General features: G+C 42.9%; 1 protein-coding gene across 1 annotated transcript in view; it reads right to left on the bottom strand.

Annotated features, from left to right (window-relative positions):
- The window catches only part of LOC119961901 (neurabin-1-like), a 182302-nt gene that overhangs the window by 8603 nt on the left and 152965 nt on the right, over window positions 1-20734 (bottom strand). The window contains 1 exon segment of the mRNA XM_038789410.1: window positions 14514-14699. Within this exon segment, the coding sequence (XP_038645338.1) occupies window positions 14514-14699 (186 nt within the window).

Below are 20734 nucleotides of genomic sequence, written 5' to 3'. Positions count from 1 at the left end.
TTACAAGGGGTTGTTGCTGGGGGGGGGGGGTACTGAACCAGGGTGCCCTCCAACCAGGCTGATCACCTGGAATGTTAGAGGATTAAACGGGCCGGTCAAGAGGGCACGTGTGTTCGCGCAGTTACGGGCTCTGAAGGCGGATGTAATGTTGCTGCAGGAGACACATTTGAAAGTGGAGGACCAGATTAGATTACAGAAGGGCTAAGTTAGCCAGGTCTTTCATTCGGGACTTGACGCCAAGACCAGAGGGGTCGCGATCATGATTAACAAACGGGTTAAATTTGAGGAGGACAGCACAGATGGGGGTGGTAGATTTCTCATGGTCCGGGGCAAGCTTGAGGGAGTGAGGGTGGTCCTAGAGAATGTTTACGCTCCAAACTGGGATGATGTAGATTTCATCAAAAGGTTGCTGGAGAAAATCCCCAACTTGGATTCGCACAAGTTGATTATGGGTGAGGACTTTAATACAGTCCTCGATCCCGACCTGGACCGGTCGTGCTCCAGAACGGGCAGGGTCCCGGCAATGGCAAGGGAACTGAGAGGGTTCATGGAACAAATGGGGGGGGGGGGGGGGGGGGGAAGACCCCTGGAGAATCAGCCGGCCGACGGGGAAGGAGTTCTCATTCTATTCACATGTTCACAAGGTTTATTCTCGTATTGACTTCTTTATTATGAGTAGGGACTTTTTGGAGGGGTTGAGGGATACAGAATACTCGGCGATCACTATTTCGGACCATGCTCACATTGGGTCAACCTGCAGGTCTGCAAAGAAAGTTACCAGCGCCCACAATGGAGGTTAGAGGTGGGATTGTTGGCAGATGAGAAGGTGAGTGAGAGAGTGGGGAAATGCATGCAGGACTACCTGCAGGTCAACGATACAGGGGAAGTCTCAGCAGCGGTGCTCTGGGAGGCGCTGAAGGCGGTGGTGAGAGGGGAACTGATCTCAATCCGAGCTCATAGGGACAAAACGGACAGGGCGGAGATGGACAGACTGGTGCAGGAGATGATACGGACGGAAAGGGAATGTGCAGAGTCCTCGAGGGCAGAGCTACTTCGGGAACGACGGAGACTGCAGGCGGAGCTGGGGGCGCTATCCACTGGGAAGGCCGTAGAGCAGCTCAGAAAGGCTACGGGTGCGGTGTATGAGTATGGGGAGAAAGCCAGCAGAATGCTTGCACAGCAACTTAGGAAGAGGGAGGCGGCCAGGGAAATGGGGGCAGTAGTGGGCGGGGTAGGGAATCGGGTTGGAGACCCGGCAGCATTGAACAGGGTATTCAGGGACTTCTACAGCAAGCTGTATACCTCAGAACCCCCCACGGAGCCAGAGAGGCTGACCTTCCCAAAGGTGGGCAGGGGATAGTAGAGGGGCTGGGGGCCCCGATTAGAGCTGAAGAAGTAATGGGGAGGGGGCCTGAAGGCCATGCAGTTGGGTAAAACCCCAGGGCCGGACGAGTATCCAGTGTTCTACAAAAAGGTCTCGTGGATAGTGGGGCCGGTGCTGGTTAGCGTGTTTAACGAGGCGAGGGATAAGACAAGACAGGGATGCCCCCTCTCTCCACTGCTGTTTGCGTTGGCCATAGAACCTCAGCAACTACTACTGGGCGGCTAACATAGCCATGATAAGGGCTACCCCCGACGATGTCGCAAGCCACCATCTCACTGATATTAAAACGGGATAAAGATCCGGAAGCTTGTGGGCCCTGTAGGCCAATCTCCCTGATTAATGTGGACGCTCAACTGCTGGCCAAGATCCTGGCGTCCAGAATCGAAGACTGCGAACCGGACGTGATTGTGGAGGACCTAACGGGATTTTTTAAGGGCAGGCAGCTGGTAGCCAATCTAAGACGGCTACTCAATGTGATTATGATGCCCCCGGAGGGCAGACAGAAGGAGGTAATGGTGGCAATGGATGCCGAAAAGGTTTTTGACCGGGTGGAGTGGGACTATTTATGGGAGGTGCTGGGAAGGTTTGGGTTTGGAGAAGGCTTTGTGGACTGCGTTAGACTGCTATATCAGGCCCCGGAGGCTAGTGTAAAGATGAACAGGACGACATCTGAGTATTTTGGACTACACCGCAGGACAAGACAGGGATGCCCCCTCTCTCCACTGCTGTTTGCGTTGGCCATAGAACCGCTGGCAATTGATCTGAGAGCGGCAAGGGGGTGGAAGGGAATGGTGTGGGGGTGGGGGAACAGATCCAGCGGCAGGGATGGGCAGGATTATGGAAATCCTAGGGGAATTTGGCCGGTTTACGGGCTACAAGTTGAACATGGCAAAAAGCGAGATGTTTGTGATGCAAGCAAGGGGTCAGGAGAATAGGCTGAGGGAGCTACCGTTTAGGCTGGTTGGGGAAAGTTTTAGGTTTTTAGGGATACAAGTGGCATGTGACTGGGGCAAGATGCATTAATTGAACTTGTCTCGACTGGTGGAGAAAATGAGGAGAGAGTTTCGGAGGTGGGATGCACTCCCGCTGTCACTAGCGGGGAGAGTACAGATGGTGAAGATGACGATCCTCCCGAGATTCCTGTTTATTTTTCAGTGTCTCCCTATTTTCATTCCGTGGTCCTTCTTTAAAAGAATCAATAAAATAATCCTGGGATTTGTTTGGGCGGGGAAGTCCCCGCGGGTAAAGAGGGGGATGCTGGAACGGATCCGTAGCGAGGGGGGACTGGCGTTGCCGAACCTCAGCAACTACTACTGGGCGGCTAACATAGCCATGATAAGGAAATGGATGGTGGGTACGGGGTCGGTTTGGGAGCGGCTGAAAGCTGCTTTGTGCAGGGGCACCAGCTTGGCAGCCCTGGTCACGGCTCCTCTGTTGCTCTCGCCGGCCAGGTACTCCACCAGCCCTATAGTGGTGGCAGCTCTGCGGATTTGGGGCCAATGGAGGAAGCATAAAGGGGAAGTGGGAGCATCGGTCTGGTCCCCAATATGTGACAACCACCGATTTGTCGCGGGGAAGATGGATGGCGGGTTTCGAGCGTGGCGGAGGTGGGAAGGATGGGCGACTTGTTCCTGGAAGGGAGCTTCGCGAACATGAGGGCGCTGGAGGAGAAGTTTGGGCTGGCGAGGGGGAATGACTTTCTGTACTTGCAGGTGCGGGATTTCATATGTAGACAGGTCCCGTCCTTTCCACGCCTTCCACCAAAGGGGAATCCAGAACAAGGTAGTTTCCAAGGGTGAGGTAGGAGAGGGCAGAGTCTCGGATATTTATAAGGAGCTTATGGGAGCGGAGGACACAGGGACCGAGTAACTGAAACTTAAGTGGGAGGAGGAGCTTGGTGGGCAGTTGGAGGGAGGCGTATGGGCAGGCGCTCTGAGGAGGGTAAATGCAACCGCAACATGTGCCAGGCTCGGCCTGATTCAGTTCAAGGTAGTTCACCGGGCCCACACGACGGTGGCCCGGATGAGCAAATTCTTTGGGCTGGAGGACAAGTGCGCTAGGTGTGGGGGAGGACCAGCGAACCATGTCCACATGTTCTGGGCGTGTCCAAAACTCAGGGGATACGGGCAGGGATTTACGGACGTCATATCCTGGGTACTGAAAACAAGGGTGGCGATGAGTCCAGAGGTGGCGATTTTTGGGGTGTCGGAAGACCCAGGAGTCCAGGAGGGGATAGAGGCCGACGTTGTGGCCTTTGCTTCTCCGATAGCCCGGCAACGAAAACTGTTGGCCTGGAGGGACTCAAAGCCCCCAAAGACCGAAGTATGGCTGTCGGACATGGCAAGCTTTCTCGGCTTGGAAAGAATCAAGTTCGCCTTACGAGGATCATGATCAGGGTTCGCACTTCCAGAGGGAGAAGGTGGTTGCAGATCAGGGGGGTATATATGTGATATGGGAGGTTAGTGGCGCTGCTAAGTTTATATGGCCCCAATTGGGACGATGTGGGATTCGTGAAGGTGGTGTTTGAGACTGTTGGGGGACCGAGGGTTCTATGACAAAATTGAAAAAGCAATTGAGGAATACGTAGGTTTCAACTGCACGGGGGATTTGTCGAAGGCAGTTGTCAGGGAGCCGCTAATGGCGGTGGTGAGGGGTGAAGTGATCTTGTTTAAGGCAAGGGTGGACAAAGAGAGGTTGGAGTGTCAGAGGTTAATAGATAAGGTGTTGGAGGTAGATAGGAGTTATGCAGAAGATGGGGACCCAGTGAAATTGGAAAAGAGGAAGGAACTACAGGTGAGCTTTGACCGACTATCTACCAGGAAGGCGGTGCGCCAATTGAGGCAACCAAGGGGTGCAGTGTACGAGCATGGCGAGAAGGCGTATGTTAGCGGGTCAGCTTCAGAGGGAGGTGGCGGCAAGGGAAATTGTTTAGGTGAGGGACGGGCAGGGAAGTTGGTGGTGGCTCCGGATCAGATTTTTTAAGGTCTTTTAAGGAATTCTATGAGAGATTGTACAGTTCAGAACCACCTGGGGCAGATCAGGAGATGCAGGAATTTCTAGCTGGGCTGGAGTACCCAAAGTTAGGAGAGAGGGACAGGGCTACATTAGAAGGGGGTGATCGTGGAACAGGAGATAAAAGATACGATTGGGAGGATGCAGTCGGGGGGAGGTGGCAGGGCCGGATGGGTTTCCGGTGGAATATTCTAAAATACTTAAGAATAAGCTGACGCCGCTGATGGTGGAGATGTTGGAGGAGGCGATAGGAATGGGGGTGTTACCACAAACCTTGGGGCAAGCATCGATTTTCCTGTTGCTTAAAAAAAGGTAAGGATCCGACGGAGTGTGGGTCCTATAGGCCCATATCACTTTTAAACGTGGATGCAAAAGTATTGGTGAAGATACTGGCAGGTAGACTGGAGAAGTGCCTCCCAAAGATGTTAGGTGAAGATTCAACGGGGTTTGTGAGAGGGAGGCAGCTCTTTTCGAACATTAGGAGGGTATTGAACGTGGTGGTTGTGGCATTGGACGCTGATAAAGGGGTTGACCAGGTAGAATGGGGGTACTTGATGACAGTTCTGGGGGATTGGACCACGATTTGTGGACTGAGTAAAGCTACTGTATAAGGAGCCGAGGGCGAGTGTCCGCACAAATAATGTCAGCTCGGAATACTTTTCTCTCCATCATGGAACGAGGCAAGGATCCCCCCCCCCCCTCTCGCTGTTTGCACTCTTGATTGAGCCGTTGGCCATCGCGTTAAGACGTTCAGGGGTATGGAAAGAGATAGTATGGAGCGGGGAGGGGGTAGAACATAAGTTGTCCTTATATGCCGATGACTTGTTGTTATACATGTTGGAATGGAGTGTGTCAATAGGGGGAACATTGGATGTTTGGGTCTTTCTCGGGGTACAAGTTAAATCTGGACAAGAGTGATAAAAGCAAATTACTGCGGATGCTGGAATCTGAAACCAAAGAGAAAATGCTGGGAAATCTCAGCAAGTCTGGCAGCATCTGGAGGGAGAGTAAAGAGCTAACGTTTCGAGTCCAGATAACCCTTTGTCAAACCGCAAGAGTGGGTATTTTGTGGTGTCTTGGCCAGGGGTGGGGGCAGGGTGGGTGGGGGAGATGGGGCTGCCATTCCGTAGGGCAGGGACTAACGTCAGATCCCTGGGGGTGCAGATTGCTCAGGATTTGTGGGGGGGGGGGGGGGTCCGTAGGTACAATATTTCTTGTTTGGTGGGGAAGGTGAAAGCTGATCTGGCAAGGTGGGATGGTCTCCCTCTGTCGCTGGCGGGTCAGGTACAGGTGGCCAAAATGAACGTGTTGCCGCGATTTTTGTTTGTTTTCCATTGCCTGCTGATTTTCCTGCCAAAGACATTTTAAAAAAAAAGAGAGATTGAAGGAAAGACTACCTCATTCATATGGGGAGGGAAGGTAGCCAGAATTAGAAAGGTGTTGCTACAGAGGGGAAGGCAGACAGGGGGTTTTGGTCTTCCGAACCTGATGTATTATTACTGGGCGGCGAATGTGGAGAAGGTGCGGAGCTGGGTCAGAGGGGTTGATGCCCAGTGGGTCAGAATGGAGGAGAGTTTGTGTGGGGGGTCGGGATTGAAGGCGCGAGCAACAGTGCCGCTCCCGATGGCCTCGCCGAAATACTCAGGGAGTCCGGTAGTAATAGCTTTGTTGAAAATTTGGAGGCAATTTCGCCAGCACTTCGGGTTGGGGGCAGGGTCAAGGGAAATGCCGAATCGGGGGAACCACAGATGTGAACCAGGGAAGTGGGATGGAAATTTTCGGAGATGGGAGGAGAGGGAATTAGGACACTAAAGAATTTGTTCTTTGGGGGTCTGTTTGCAGGATTAAAGGAGCTGAGAGAGAAATATGGGCTGGAGCAGTGGGAAACGTTTCGATACTTGCAGGTTCGAGACTTTGCCAGGAAGGAGATACAGAGATTCCCGGTGGAGCCGACCTCCACATTGGTGGAGGAGGTGCTGAAGACTGGGGGACTGGAGAAGGGGTAGTGTCGGCGGTTTACAGGGCTATTTTGGGAGAGGAGAAGAGACCCCTGGAAGGGATCAAGGCAAAGGGTTGGGAGAGGGTATGGAGGGGGAGTTCTGGTGTGAGGTGCTCCGGAGAGTGAATGCCTCCACCTCGTGCGCGAGGTTGGGGCTGATACAGCTGAAGGTGGTATATAGAGTGCACCGTACAAGGGCGAGGGTGAGCCATCTCTGAGAGGGTAGAAGACGTGTGTGAATGTTGCCGGGGGAGGCCCCGAAACCACATTTATATGGTCGGTCCTGTCCAAAGCTGGAGGATTACTGCAAGGAGATTTTTCGGGTAATCGCTAAAGAGGTGCATGCGAAATCGGACCTGGGCCCTCGGGAAGTCACATTCGGGATGTCGGACTAGCCGGGGTTGGAAACAGGCGCGGAGGCTGATGTTGTAGCCTTTGCCTCGTTGATCGCCCGAAGGCGGATCCTGTTGGGAAGGAGATCAACCTCTCCACCCTGTGCCCTGGCAGGGCGGGGGGACCTGATGGAATTCTTAACTCTTGAGAAAGTTAAGTTTGAACTGAGGGAAGGATGAAAGGGTTATAAGACCATAAGACATAGGAGCAGAATTAGTGGACTCGGCCCATTTGTCTGCTCCGCCATTCAATCATGGCTGATATTTTTCTTATCCCCATTCTCCTGCCTTTGCCCCATAACCCCTGCTCCCCTTATTAATCAAGACCTATCAATCTCTGTCTTAAAGACACTCCGTGATTTGGCCTCCACAGCCTTCTGCGGCAAAGAGTTCCACAGATTCACCACCCTCTGGCTGAAGAAATTCCTCCTCATCTCTGTTTTAAAGGATCGACCCTTTAGTCTGAGATGATGTCCTCTGTTCTAATTTTTCCTGCAATTGGAAACATCTTCTCCATGTCCACCCTATCCAGGCCTTGCAGTATATTCTAAGTTTCAATAAGATCCTTCTAAACTACAACGAGTACAGACCCAGAGTCCCTCATATGACAAGCTCTTAATTCCAGGGATCATTCTTGTGAACCTCCTCTGGATCCTTTCCAAGGCCAGTACATCCTTCCTTAGATACGGGGCCCAAAACTGCGCACAATACTCCAAATGGGGTCAGATCAGAGCCTTATACAGCCTCAAAAGTAAATCCCTGGTCTTGTATTCTAGCCCTCTTGACATGAATGCTAACAATGCATTTGTCTTTTTACCTGCCGACTGAACCTGCACGTTAACCTTAAGAGAATCATGAACAAAGACTCCCAAGTCCCAAGTGCTTCTGATTTCCTGAGCATTTCCTCATTTAGAAAATAGTCTATGCCTAAATTCCTCCTTCCAAAGTGCATAACTTCACACTTTTCCACATTGTATTTCATTTGCCATTTTATAGCCCACTCTCCTAGTCTGTCCAAGTCCTTCTGTAGCCCCTCTGCTTCCTCAATATTACCTGTCCCTCTGCAGGTCTTTGTATCATCTGCAAACTTGGCAACAGTGCCTTCAGTTCCTTTTTCCAGATCATTAATGTATATGGCTAGTTATTTTTTTTTGGAGGCCAAGAGTGGTTTTAAAGGGTATTCACATTTCATACATATTTTATGCTAAATTCATGTACACACACACCACCCAAATTAATTTTATTATGAGGATTATACTTGGGTATTCAAATGTACTCGGGTCAAAGAAAAACAGAAGATGATTTTATTCAAATTTATAACTTAATCATTCGTGTCCCCCACATTTTCACATTTTTTTTAGAGACATGGAAACTCTCTTTGTTCTTAAGGCTGTATAATTCATTCTCATTAATGAATTTGAGTGATTTTGCTGTTTATCACAATTTTATCAATAATGGTTAATTCTGGAAAGTATTAAATTTCCTTATTTTAAATGTTGTCTATCATTTTTGTGCTGGAATAAAATGCAAATTTTGTAAATTTTATTGCCCAGTTATTTACGTTGGATCTCGAATTTAAAAGGTATGTAAATTTTTTTTAAACTCCGTTGGCAAGTCAGTCTTGTCAGTATAAAATAAACATACATTAGCAGCACACATTACAACATAAAACATTAAATATAGCCCACATTTTTAACAAAAAAAATTGCAATTACCTTTTTGATGATGTTAAATGATGTCCCAGAAAACTTTACGTCTGCCATGTTTGATCATGGCAAAGACACTACCGGCGAAATTAACAAAGGGAAAAATCACCTGATTCCACAGCACCCGGATGGACCTACCACGTGTGCAAGGTAAGAACACGTGAACTACTACAGTTTTAAAATTTGTGAATGAGACCGCATTGTGTCCCGCGTTTGACCTTGTTCTTCCGTTTACTTACGCTGCGGTTTGGAAATCATCAATGAATCACAGGTAAGTTAAAGATTTCTTGAGAGATTCTTTACTATTTTTGTAGATTAGTGTTATTTTTAAATGTTAAAACTGTTTAAATTAACCAGGAAGCTTTTGCACTCGTGCTACACAGGCACAGTGTGCGTTTTAAGTAGGATGGGGAAACCATTTTTTTGTGTCCAGTCTTTACGTTGTAAACTCTGTTTATAATATTTTTTTTAAAGCTTACAACCATAATTTGTGCTTTGGTTAATCTTTTTTAATCATACAAATGTTTTATATTTATTATACTGTACCTTAACCATATAATTTATTTAAAGCTAATAAAATGAATAATTAAATAAGGCAGGGTGTTTTATTTTAAGTGTAAAGATTAATTGCATCACATTATAAGTGATGCAATTAATGGCAGAATGCTTTCTGATACCAAAATTTGTACACATTTCTGAAAGGTCAGTTGTTTCTCTAATTTAAAAACCCATCTTTAAGCAAATTTGATAATTTTGAAATTTTAGGTCAAATGGCACTTGTTGGACCCATAACTAAAATAATATGCCATATTGTGAAAAGTTGTGGTCCCAGCACAGACCCCCGAGGCACACCACTAGTCAACGGCTGCCATCCTGAAAAAGGTCCCTTCATCCCCATTCTCTGCCTTCTGCTAGTCAACCAATCCTCTATTCATGCCAGGATCTTACCCTTAACACCATGGGCTCTTACTTATTTAATAATCTCCTATGCAGCACCTTGTCAAAGGCCTTCTGGAAATCTAAATAAATCACGTCCACTGTTTCTCCTTTGTCTAACTTCCTTGTTACCTCCTCAAAGAACTCTAACAAATTTGTCAGACATGACCTCCCTTTGACAAAGCTTTGCTGACTCAGTCCTATTTTACCATGCACTTCCAAGTACTTCGCAATCTCATCTTTAATAACAGACTCTAAAATCGTACCAATTACCTAAGTCAGGCTAACCGGCCTATAATTTCCCCTCTTCTGCCTCCCTCTCTTCTTAAACAGTGGTTTAGTCACTTTCCAGTCCTCTGGGACCCTTCCTGCCTCCAGTGATTCCTGAAAGATCACCACCAATGCCTCCACAATCCCCTCAGCTTTCTCTTTTAGGACCCTGGGGTGTAGTCCATCCGGTTCAGGTGACTTATCCACCTTCAGACCTTTCAGTTTCCCCAGAACCGTCTCCTTCGTGATAGCCACTGCACTCACCTCTGCCCCCTGGTTCGCCTGGAGCTCTGACATCCCACTGGTGTCTTCCACCTGATGCAAAGTAACTATTTATTTCCTTATTTCCTATTATTACTTCTCAAGCCACGTTTTCCAGTGATCCAATATCTATTTTTGCCTCTCTCTTACCTTTTATATATCGAAAGAAACTCTTACTATCGTCTTTTATATTACTAGCTAGCTTGCATTCATATTTCATCTTCTCTCCCCTTATTGCTTTTTTAGTTGTCCTCTGCTCACTTTTAAAAGGTTCTACAATTCATGGGCGTTATTCATTCTGCACTTTCAAGAATTGGATTACATCGAACATAAGGGGGGGGGGGGGGGGGGGGTTGGGGGGGATGGACTGTATGTGTTAATGAAAGAGAAAATGCTGGAAAATCTCAGCAAGTCTGGCAGCATTTGTAGGGAGAGAAAAGAGCTAAAGTTTCGAGTCCGATGACTCTTTGTCAAAATGTTGTCCGTTGTGTTGGTTTATGAAGATGTTATGCCTGACAACATGTAACTTAGTTTGAGCAGGAACCAAGCTGGGGGATGGTTACGTTTCAAAGTGAGCCCAATTTACTCCAAATCACAGAGTATAGTTGAAGGATCTTTGGATACCTGGCTTCTACAATGGTCAAAATATATATTCCCACCATATTTCTTTACTTTCCCCTGTTTATATCAAAAGTATTACTGACCCTATTTTGGAGCTTTACTTACCAAATTTGCACTTTCAGGAAATTACAGAAGAACCCCCAGCAGTGTCTGTTTAGCATGATCTACAATGTCATTCCAACAATTATATGTTAAAAATCCTTGTTTTTCTTCCCATAATATATGATGTTGCATATATTCTGCCATCTTCTAACATAGCAACCTGTAACATTTATGGCACAGGAGGTGGTCATTTGGCCTATTATGCCTATGTCCACCCGAATCCCATTTTCCAGTTATCGGTCCATAAGCTTTATACATTACAGTTCTACGGCTGCAAAGCGAAGCATTTTTTAAACAAATATGCTGAGGGTTATTGCCTCTACCACCCTTTTAGGCAGTGTCTTCATATCCCCACTAATCTCTGGGCTGAAAGAGTTGTCAACACTCCTCCAAAATTTATTCCAATGACTTTAAATCTATGCTCCCTGAGAGAGTTATTGGTCTCTCTACTGAGGGCAATAATCTTTATAGAATCTATCAATTAAACTTTTTGCAGCCTCCGCTGCACCAAAGAAAACCCCAGCCTGTCCAATATTTCTTTATAGCTAAAATTTCCCAATTCCTGGCAACATTGTCATAAATCTCATCAGTGTTTTCCTCAAGTCTTTTACAGTTGTTGTCCAGACAACTGTTGTACAATTGTCCAAATTTTGAAACAATGTTCTCTGTGCCAAAATCTTCTCTAAATCCTACAAAAATGCTCTGATACTTAGTCACCATTATTTCTACTCCTTTTACAGTCCAAACAACCTGAACAGTTTCCTGTTGTCTAATTATCTATGTATTCAATTATAATTACTTGAAGATCACAACCCTGATGTTTTCTGACAATATTCTTCTAGGATACCTTCTGAAAATTGAAATATATTAGTCTATTACACTCCTGTTATTTATCCAATAATTTCTCCCAAAGGAGCCATTAAACTTGTCAACTATGATGATTGTCCTTGATTAACCCAAGCATTTCCAAATGCTTACTAACTTTAGCCTTAACTAACAGTCCTCAAAGTTTTCTCACACAGATGTTAGACTAAAAGGTTTACAGTTACCCAGTTTAGCCTTCCCACCATTTTTCTACAAAGTATTAGACTGGCTATTCTAATCCAATAGCGCAATTTGCATTTTTGAGGATTAAAGAAATTCTATGCAATTTCTGTTATCTTCTGACATCTTTCAACAATCAATGGCACATTCCATTAACCGGTGGTTAATTTTGTTCTATTACTTTATTAAGGAACAGTATCTTCTTCAATTACCACAAACAATTTATTAAGTTACACTATCATTTGTAAACAATGGTGCAAAACCTATCGTTATTTCTCCTTTAGTAGATGCCTCTTTCAAATACTACACTTCCCCTATTCATGATTATCTTTAGTACTGTTAGCACTAATGTTACCAAACACCCTTTAAAGTTTGAGGTTAACTTTAATCTCTCCAGCAACAAAATTCTGTTCTTTGACACATCCTTTCAAGTTTATCTTGCATTCTATCAATCTCAGTTAACAAATTCCCTTTAATCCATCAACTGCTTGGTAAATTTCTTGCCCAGTTAATTTGAACAGATCCTTTTCCCGATTAAACTTTGCCTTTTCTAGTTCAACACATTTTGAATTTTCATTATCCTTTTTATTCTTACATTGAACTTAACCACATTGTGTTTGCGGTTTCCAATTTTTCCCTTACTCATCGGTTTATTGCCCTTCATTATGCATCAGGGGCTGGTTTAGCTCACTCAGCTAAATCACTGGCTTTTAAAGCAGGCCAGCAGCACGGTTCGATTCCCGTACCAGCCTCCCCGGACAGGCGCCGGAATGTGGCGACTAGGGGATTTTCACAGTAACTTCATTGAAGCCTACTCGTGACAATAAGCGATTTTCTTTCTTTTTCTGAATTCCATTCGTATGAATTCCCTCTGAATGCAACCCCCATCATGCTTACATTTTGTCATCATGCTAAAATTCTTTATACAGCCACCTTCCCCATTCACTATCCTACAAATCCCCACACATCACGTCTCTTCAAAATATGACTAGGAATATTGGTTCTGAATCCTTTACAAAGCTAGATCAGATCTTTCTCACATGAAATCCCTTCAACTATATTACAAATTTGAACATCTGCATGGACTGTCAGTGCTACTCGGTTTCCTTTGCTATCTTTTTGTGTCAACTCTTCCATTGCTATATCCACGCTCAAGGGTCAGGAGGTGTAAACTGCTGATTGTACAAACATAGTCGTTTTGAGCTGTCAGTGTTAGCCCAGATTAGTTTGATTATTTTTCCTGAATTTAAACCTCACATTCCTAGCTGTAAATTTAAGATTTGTTTCTTTTTGGCCGAATGGTAATCAGTACATTTTAGAAACATTTTATATTTTTATTACGCATTAATTATCTCCAATTACACCTATGCCATTGATTCCAACATGAACTGTGGCTTTTTGCTGCTCTCCCTGCTGTCACAGAGGTTTTCCCACTGATTCCGTGGCATCTTTCAATGAAATGAAATGAAAATTGCTTATTGTCACGAGTAAGCTTCAAATGAAGTTACTATGAAAAGCCCCTAGTCGCCACATTCCAGCACCTGTTCGGGGAGGCTGTTGCGGGAATCGAACCGTGCTGCTGGCCTGCTTGGTCTGCTTTCAAAGCCAGCGATTTAGCCCTGTGCTAAACAGCCCCTGGGTTGACATAATATACCATTACAAACATTTTGTTATGACCAGAAAAAAGGCAGTCTACAACCTCAACTGTAGAACTATATCTTACAGTTTACGTGTATATCATCTCCATAGATTTCTCTTGTTCCCCAGTGCTCTTAGGGGACAAATTCTACTGAATTTTTATATTTCATATTTAACATTATATATCTCTTGGGATAGAACCAATATCACAGGAGTTCCTGAGCTCTGTCTCCCCTGCAGTCTCAGCAAAACACCTACATCTTGTCTTCTCAATTAATATCCTAAACAGTTGATTAGTGCTTCACGGATGACCATATTCTGGCCACGCAGACTAACACATAAGTTCGCTGCACCAGAGGGTCAATTTTTCAACACTTAGCACAAAGGTGCAGTCTTTGGATACACCAAAGAATTACGTATTGTGGTGAACATCATATTATGAGTTTTCATTGTGCTGCCTTCCAGTAGAAAAAAAAGTAAATATACCAAGCCTAAACAACCACAAATACAAAGACTTGATAATCAAATTCTGTTTACAGCAGCTGCATCTCAATGTTGAGCATTCTCATGCTAAGAAATAAACTCCACATTCTTCTGGCTTTTCACATGTCACTGGCAGGTTTCAGCAACCTGCTGCTACTTTGCAACAAGCAAGAGCTGCCATCAAGGAATATTTTGAATACTTTCCATTTAGCTTTCTCCGTAGTTTGGCTCTAAAACTAGGATGATGAGTTTCTAAGTACCAGATATGTAGCTGCCCAAAACAAATGAAAATGCAGCTTCAATACATCTTTTTCTGAAGACAGTGAAGTATGCTGGGGTACACTTCCAAACACAGCAAGCATCTTACTCAAGAAAACACATCTTATATGGGAGCTCATCGGACTTTGGAGCATCACTGTCAAGCCTATTGATGTCCATACATTTTTCAACATGAGCAATGAAGAGATATCAACAGAAAAAAGTCTTTTTTGTTCCCAGTCTTGATGATGGAAGGGTTCTAATGTGCATCCTGGTACATACAACCACACTTTATGCTTCCTCTAATGTAATATTTAATGTACATTAAGTAGATCTGCAACACAGTTCATCTTTAACAAATCCAACAAATTTTCGAAGACATTGTGAAACAACTTGTAATTTTGTACCTTAAGTCCACTGCTATCTAGTTGCATTAGCTGTTCTCCATCAATGTTTTTAGAAACAAATTCTGTAGTATATTGCTCCAAGTTCATTCCCATCAGCCAATGACAGACTTGCTGGGTTGTCCACTCAGAAACAGCTCGATTTTGCCACTGGTTTTGTTTCCCTGTTGTTGCTTGATCATCAAGGACCTGATTTGACAAAGTAAAAAAGGTCATGTATACAGTATAGTCTTTTCATCCTGTAAATGAGGTTCAACTAAAATTTTAAGTTCCTCCCTTAAAGGGTTGGGTGATTAGAAATTAAGCTATGTCAATACTGAGGAATGGAATACTTTTCATTATGAGCATTCAGAACCACACTATTTGCTATCCCTCTTTTCTTACATTAATACTACAACCAATGATAACAATTCCTACAAAGTATATATGGCTACAAATTACAATACTTTTATAGTATATCCCTTTCATGTTAAGAAATGCTAAGACTATACATTACACCATTTGCTAATTACTGTATTACTTCAAATGAAAAAGGAAATGATTAAAAAGTACACATTGGTGTAAAGTGCTATACCATTTATGTATAGTTCTCTCATTGATGCACCATCTCAAAAAAGGAATCTATCAACATATTGATGGCACTGGAGCTGGAATGCAGAAAACTTTCACATTTGGTTCAGAAACAGTAAATGCCAAAGTACTCGTTTTCGACACTGCCAGATACACATGGAGAAATAAGTCTCGATGTTGTGCCTTATCACATCTAAACAATTCAAAGTATTTTACATTTCAATCAACTACTCTGAAGTACATCAATTTTAGTCAACTGCGGTAGGCATTTTTAAACACAGCAAAACGCCAGTAAAATCAATGATATGACAAGCTGAGGAAGTTTTAGTTGAAGAATTCTTACAAGGCACTAGACGGGCGACCTAATTTTCTTCAAACAAATATAATTATTTACAACAGTAACTTGTATTTCTATAGCATCTTTAACACTATAGAATGTTCCAAGGCACTGCAAAACAAAATATGACACTGGCCACATCAAGAGATCATCAGGTAGCTGGACTAATTTTAGATGAGGAATAGGCTTTAAGGAGTTATCTTAAAGCAGTAAAGCAAAGAGTTGAGAGATTTATTTAGGGAGGGAATCAGAGCTGAGGCAGCTGAAGACATGGACATCAATTGGGCACTGAGTAAAATCAAGAGGCCAGAATGAGAAGAGTGCAGGTTATCTTGGAGGGCAGGGATTATAGATAGAGGGATGAAATAGGAGCCATTTAACCTCTCAAGTTTTCTTCACCATTCAATAAGATCATGGCTGATCTGCCTGCATTTCGAATTCCACATTTCTATTTACCCCCGATAATCTTGGATTCCCTTCCCTATCAATAATTTATCTACCTCAGCCTTAAAAATATTTAATTACCCTGCCTCTACCATCTTCCGAGGCAGAGTGTTCCAAAGTCACACAACCCTCAGTCAGAAAAATCCTCCTCATATCTGTCCCAAAAAGGCGAGGCTCAATTTTAACATTTTAAAAAGCCCCCCCCCCCCCCACCCCTGATCAGTTTTGGAACATAGTGTTCTGAGGGACTGTCCAAAATACACTCCATGAACTCATCCACCTTGCTGCCTTTGCCAGTTTGGCTTCTTCAATGAATGCGAAGATTAAAGTCATGCGCTCTTATTGCAGTGCAGTGTCCTCATTCCTTCTTTATGGATATTCTATTCTTCAGTGTAGCTACTGTTAGGCGGCCTATAAACTAGTCCCATTAATGACTTATTTCCTTTGTTATTTCTTACCTCCACCCAAACTGATCTACATCTTGATCTTATGAACCAAGATCATTTTTCGCTATTGTACTGATTTCATCCCTTATTATTACAGCCACCCCACCTCCTTTTCCTTTCCTCCTGTCCTTTCAAAATGGCTAATATGCTTGAATTTCTCGGTCATTTTTCAACCTTGTCTCTGTACTAGCCCTCATATTATATTCATTTATTTTCACAATTTATCCGTCTTGTTATTAATGCTGTGAGTATTCAGATAAGAAGCCTTTATTTCTGTCTTTTTACCATTTTCCCTACTTTCACCATATTTGCTGGGGCACTGTTCCATTTGTACACTATATCCAGTCTTGTCACACTCTGGTTATTATTACCCTGCACTAGTTTTGTCCTTTTACTTTAACTTTTGAAATCTCTTGTCATGTGACCCTCCACCAAAAATCAGACGAAGGACTTATCACCTCCTGCTTCCACCCAAAGCTGGGAAACTTAATCAACTTTGTATTTTATTTCCATCCTTCCTTTACCTTCACATGGTCTATCACCGACTTATCCCTGCTCTTCCTCAACTTCTCATGGGGTTTGGCTTTTCACCAGTATCTAATTCACACTCCTGCAGGCTCCTTGATTTTGCTTCCCATTACGCTACTTCCTGAAAGGGGTTTATTTCAGACTTCTGGTTTCACTGTCTCTGATGCATCTATTCAAATAATGTTCACTTCCACACTAGTTCTTTCAACATATCTAAATTAAGCTTTTGTTGATGCCTAGTTTATGGCCAGGATCCTCATGGCTACTTTGTTGTACACTTTGAATGGAATTTGTCTTTCTAACTCGTTTGTATTGTGCAGAGAAATCTGTTTTAGTTAATAGAACTTGCATAAACACAAGGAATCTTCCAAGTTTTAAACTTGTCACATTTTTTCTTATCTTTCAACATTCCTGTTTATTTACATAGGTATATTAATTGCTAGACTGTTATTTTAACTTGTATTATTTATTTTTCTTTTTGCCCTCTGAGCTGCTCTCATCTTTTTTATCTATAGGTATTTCCGGATCACCTAGTCTCTGTCTTACATCCCACCAAAGCTGGCAGCCCATGATTACTATTTCATTGTACGAACAGTAGTGGTGGCATGATTGTCATTGGGTGAGAGAAGACTATAATTACAGTGTCACAAATTTAGAACATAGTTTCCATGATTGTGAACTTAGGAATTGAGAATGTATAAAACTGACCAAAAATGGCTCTCATCAGGTTAGGGCAGACAAGAGGGAACTTGATTCTGGAACTCTTAAATGCTGACAACAGTTGGCACAAGTCGAAACACGTTCCATCGCTTTCAAGATCCCTCACTTTAATAAGTATAAAAATTCAAGAAAAATATATTTATATTGCGAAAATGTTCTAACAGCACTGAGTTTAATTTTCCAGTTGTACATTTTTGTTTTGATGAAGTACTTGATTTTGTATAAATTAATTATTCCAGTACGACTGAGCCAGACTTAAATTTAGTTTAAAAGCAGCTGCTTCTAATTTAGTAGAAATTGCACATCTGATACTGGTTATGTAATCAAAAAACTATTCTTGAATGGATGGCAAATTATATTACAACCTACATAACTAATAAATTTGTTTCTCATTCAAAAGCAGGACTGCATACAAAAGCCCATTTTGAGTTTGAGTAGTACCCAAATGTTTTTTTTCTCTGAGGGCTACTCAAGCTCTCAGGTTGCATACAGAAAGCTGTGTATGTTACATTAGCACCAGTAGCCATGGATAGCTCCCATTTCCTGCACTTTAAAAAACAAAACACCCTGATACAATGACACTTTCGCCCCCTCTTCCCAGTTCAAGGTCATGCACTGCTCCACTTTGCATTGCGGCTCTTTTGCTATCCAACTCCCAAAGTTCAAGATGGTACTCTTGCCCCAGTTGCTACTGCTATCTTGGCATTCTTCACTTTTCAATTTCACATTGGTCCAGTTTATCAGCTATCACCATCAATTTCATTCTGCACTCCTTCTTCCCTCTGCTCTTCAACCTCAATTGGTCATCTTCTTACCCACTTCATGTTTGCACTTTTGTCCAATTTCATACAGCTAATTTCCTGTCCTATGCATCTGCAAGTTCATTCCCTTCTATGCCATTGTATTTAATCCCCAGCTACTCCTACTCCAAACAACTGACCACTGTTTTACATTGTGGATATTGGAATACATTCTTGCAGTCACTTGGAACAGCAGATGGCAGCAACTGATAGCAGTGCCAAGGAAATAAGACCAGGAACAGAAGTGATGCTCTGTGAAAGCGTTTTTAGTTTGAACGCCCCTAATTTCTGAGAACTGCTAATCAAAGGAAACATTACTCTTTGCTTTCAAAGCAAAAAAGACAGTCCATTGCAACAGTCTGTCATAATATTTTTCTTCCATAAATAAACCCTGCCAATTACATATACCAAGCTAGAAAGTTGGGACTGCATTAAGTCCCATTTTGGAGATTGAAAATTCAACCTCCGAATATTAATTTACTCTGCCAATTGGATCAGAAAAACGCTTTTAGAAGTTAGACATCATTCTCCTGTTACATGCACGCAAGTGAAGTCCTGAATAAACTGGAACTTCTTATTTTTACATTTTTGGGTTCTTATACTCCACCTTGGCCCAATGTAAATTTGACTTTGCATTCAATACAAACCAGGGAACATTTCTATTTCCACAATGTCTAGATAAATTTAGTAAGACCCTTGGATCAAACAGTGAATGTTTGCGTCTGCATTTTGGTTTACTGGAATAGATCATATTACCACATGACATGCTCAACTTCAACAGATTAAATAAATATACATTCAATCAGACAGAAGTTCATGCTAAAAGCAACAAATGTATTTAACAAATAATAATTGAACATTTTGTACAAACACTTACAAGAGTTACAACCTTTATTCTTCCTTGAGGGGATCTGTGCAGGGGTTCACCCGGAGGTGGCAACCATTTATTGACTTCTTTGCGGGAGAGTGAACGTCAGCAGGGGGGTGTGGGGGAGGGGGTAGAGTAGAGTAGGAGGGAAAATATGGCGGGTAGTACCTGTGGGAGGGGAGCAGGCTTGTGCAATATGTTACGATGGAAGTATTGAAAGTACGTGGATGTTTGCACATTTTTGCCTTTTTTGCTTTCTTTCTGATGATGTCTGTAACTGTTTATAAAGCCAAAAACTACCTCAATAAAATTGTTTATTAAAAAAAAACCAGCAAACAATTTAGGCAACTCTTCTTAGTAAGGCAATGAACAAGCGTGGAACAGATTAGTTGTATTATTGATAAAACATAAAGCAATGGCAGATTTTGAAAAAGAGCCACGTGCTTTACAAAAATACGTATAGAACCATCAGTTCCTGAATCGTAGTAAAATAAACTGGCAGGTGATTTAATAGAAATTACTAGATCAAGAAATAATATACTGTTCCCCTCAAACAGTTCCTATATTATTTTGTTCGTGCAGAAGTATGCCCATCCCTGGAAATATAATGCCCTACCAGTTTACCATCTTCCGGTTACATAAAAGGAAAGCTTTCTTAACTGCAGATAAACTAAATAAAGTAGAAAACAGGGCTGCAACATGCACACGTAAAGCCAGACTTAAACATTTAATCAAAGAAAACAATATAAAAAAAACAAGGGATTTCATAAATCTTGCCATGTACATTGTCAGAAAGTCTCTGATTATTTTTATGTAGTCCCAGGTCACACATTATTCTCTAAAGAAGAGAGATAAGCAGTGTTTATTGTTCAGACCTTGGATTTGGGCAATTCAAAAGCAAACCGCCTTCGTACTGAGGTTTCTCTGCTGCAGAAGAGCTTTGGTCCTATGCAACTGAAAGCATGGCCATCAATGGTGAATCGATTAGAAATCGTAGATGCTCAAGCTGCCAGAAGCAGTTAGAGGAGACCAGATATCTCGGGAGATTGTAGGACTGGAGAAGATTAGAGATAGGGTTGGATGACGCCAAAGAGGAATTAGTGAAAAGAAAAAAGTTGGATTGCTTTAAATATAGTTTTTATTTAAAGTATAAACATAAGGTGAAATCTAAAGAAAATAAGGCAAAGATAGAAAACAGCACTGTTTGCTGCACACTAGCTTTGTGTTACTCGAAACTCAAACCAGGACAGTTATGCCAATAACCCCTACTGTAGGAGTACAACGGGCACCATGTCACATGTATATACATAAACTATTTCTGCAAAGGAAGTGAAGACACATAACTAGTATTTTTCAGTCCCCTAAATATTCCCTCCAGTGGTACAAAACAGCAATGAAACCAGTCATAAAGACATCAGTATCAATATCCTGTTAATTATTCACAAACAAATCTACATCAAGAGATTATCTGACCATGAAAGTACTTTAATTACAAGAAGGGAACAAGTATC

Source organism: Scyliorhinus canicula, chromosome 2, assembly GCF_902713615.1.
Source record: "Scyliorhinus canicula chromosome 2, sScyCan1.1, whole genome shotgun sequence".
NCBI lineage: Eukaryota > Metazoa > Chordata > Chondrichthyes > Carcharhiniformes > Scyliorhinidae > Scyliorhinus > Scyliorhinus canicula.
Note: the sequence above shows the minus strand (reverse complement) of the source record. Positions and strands in the feature narration are given on the sequence as shown.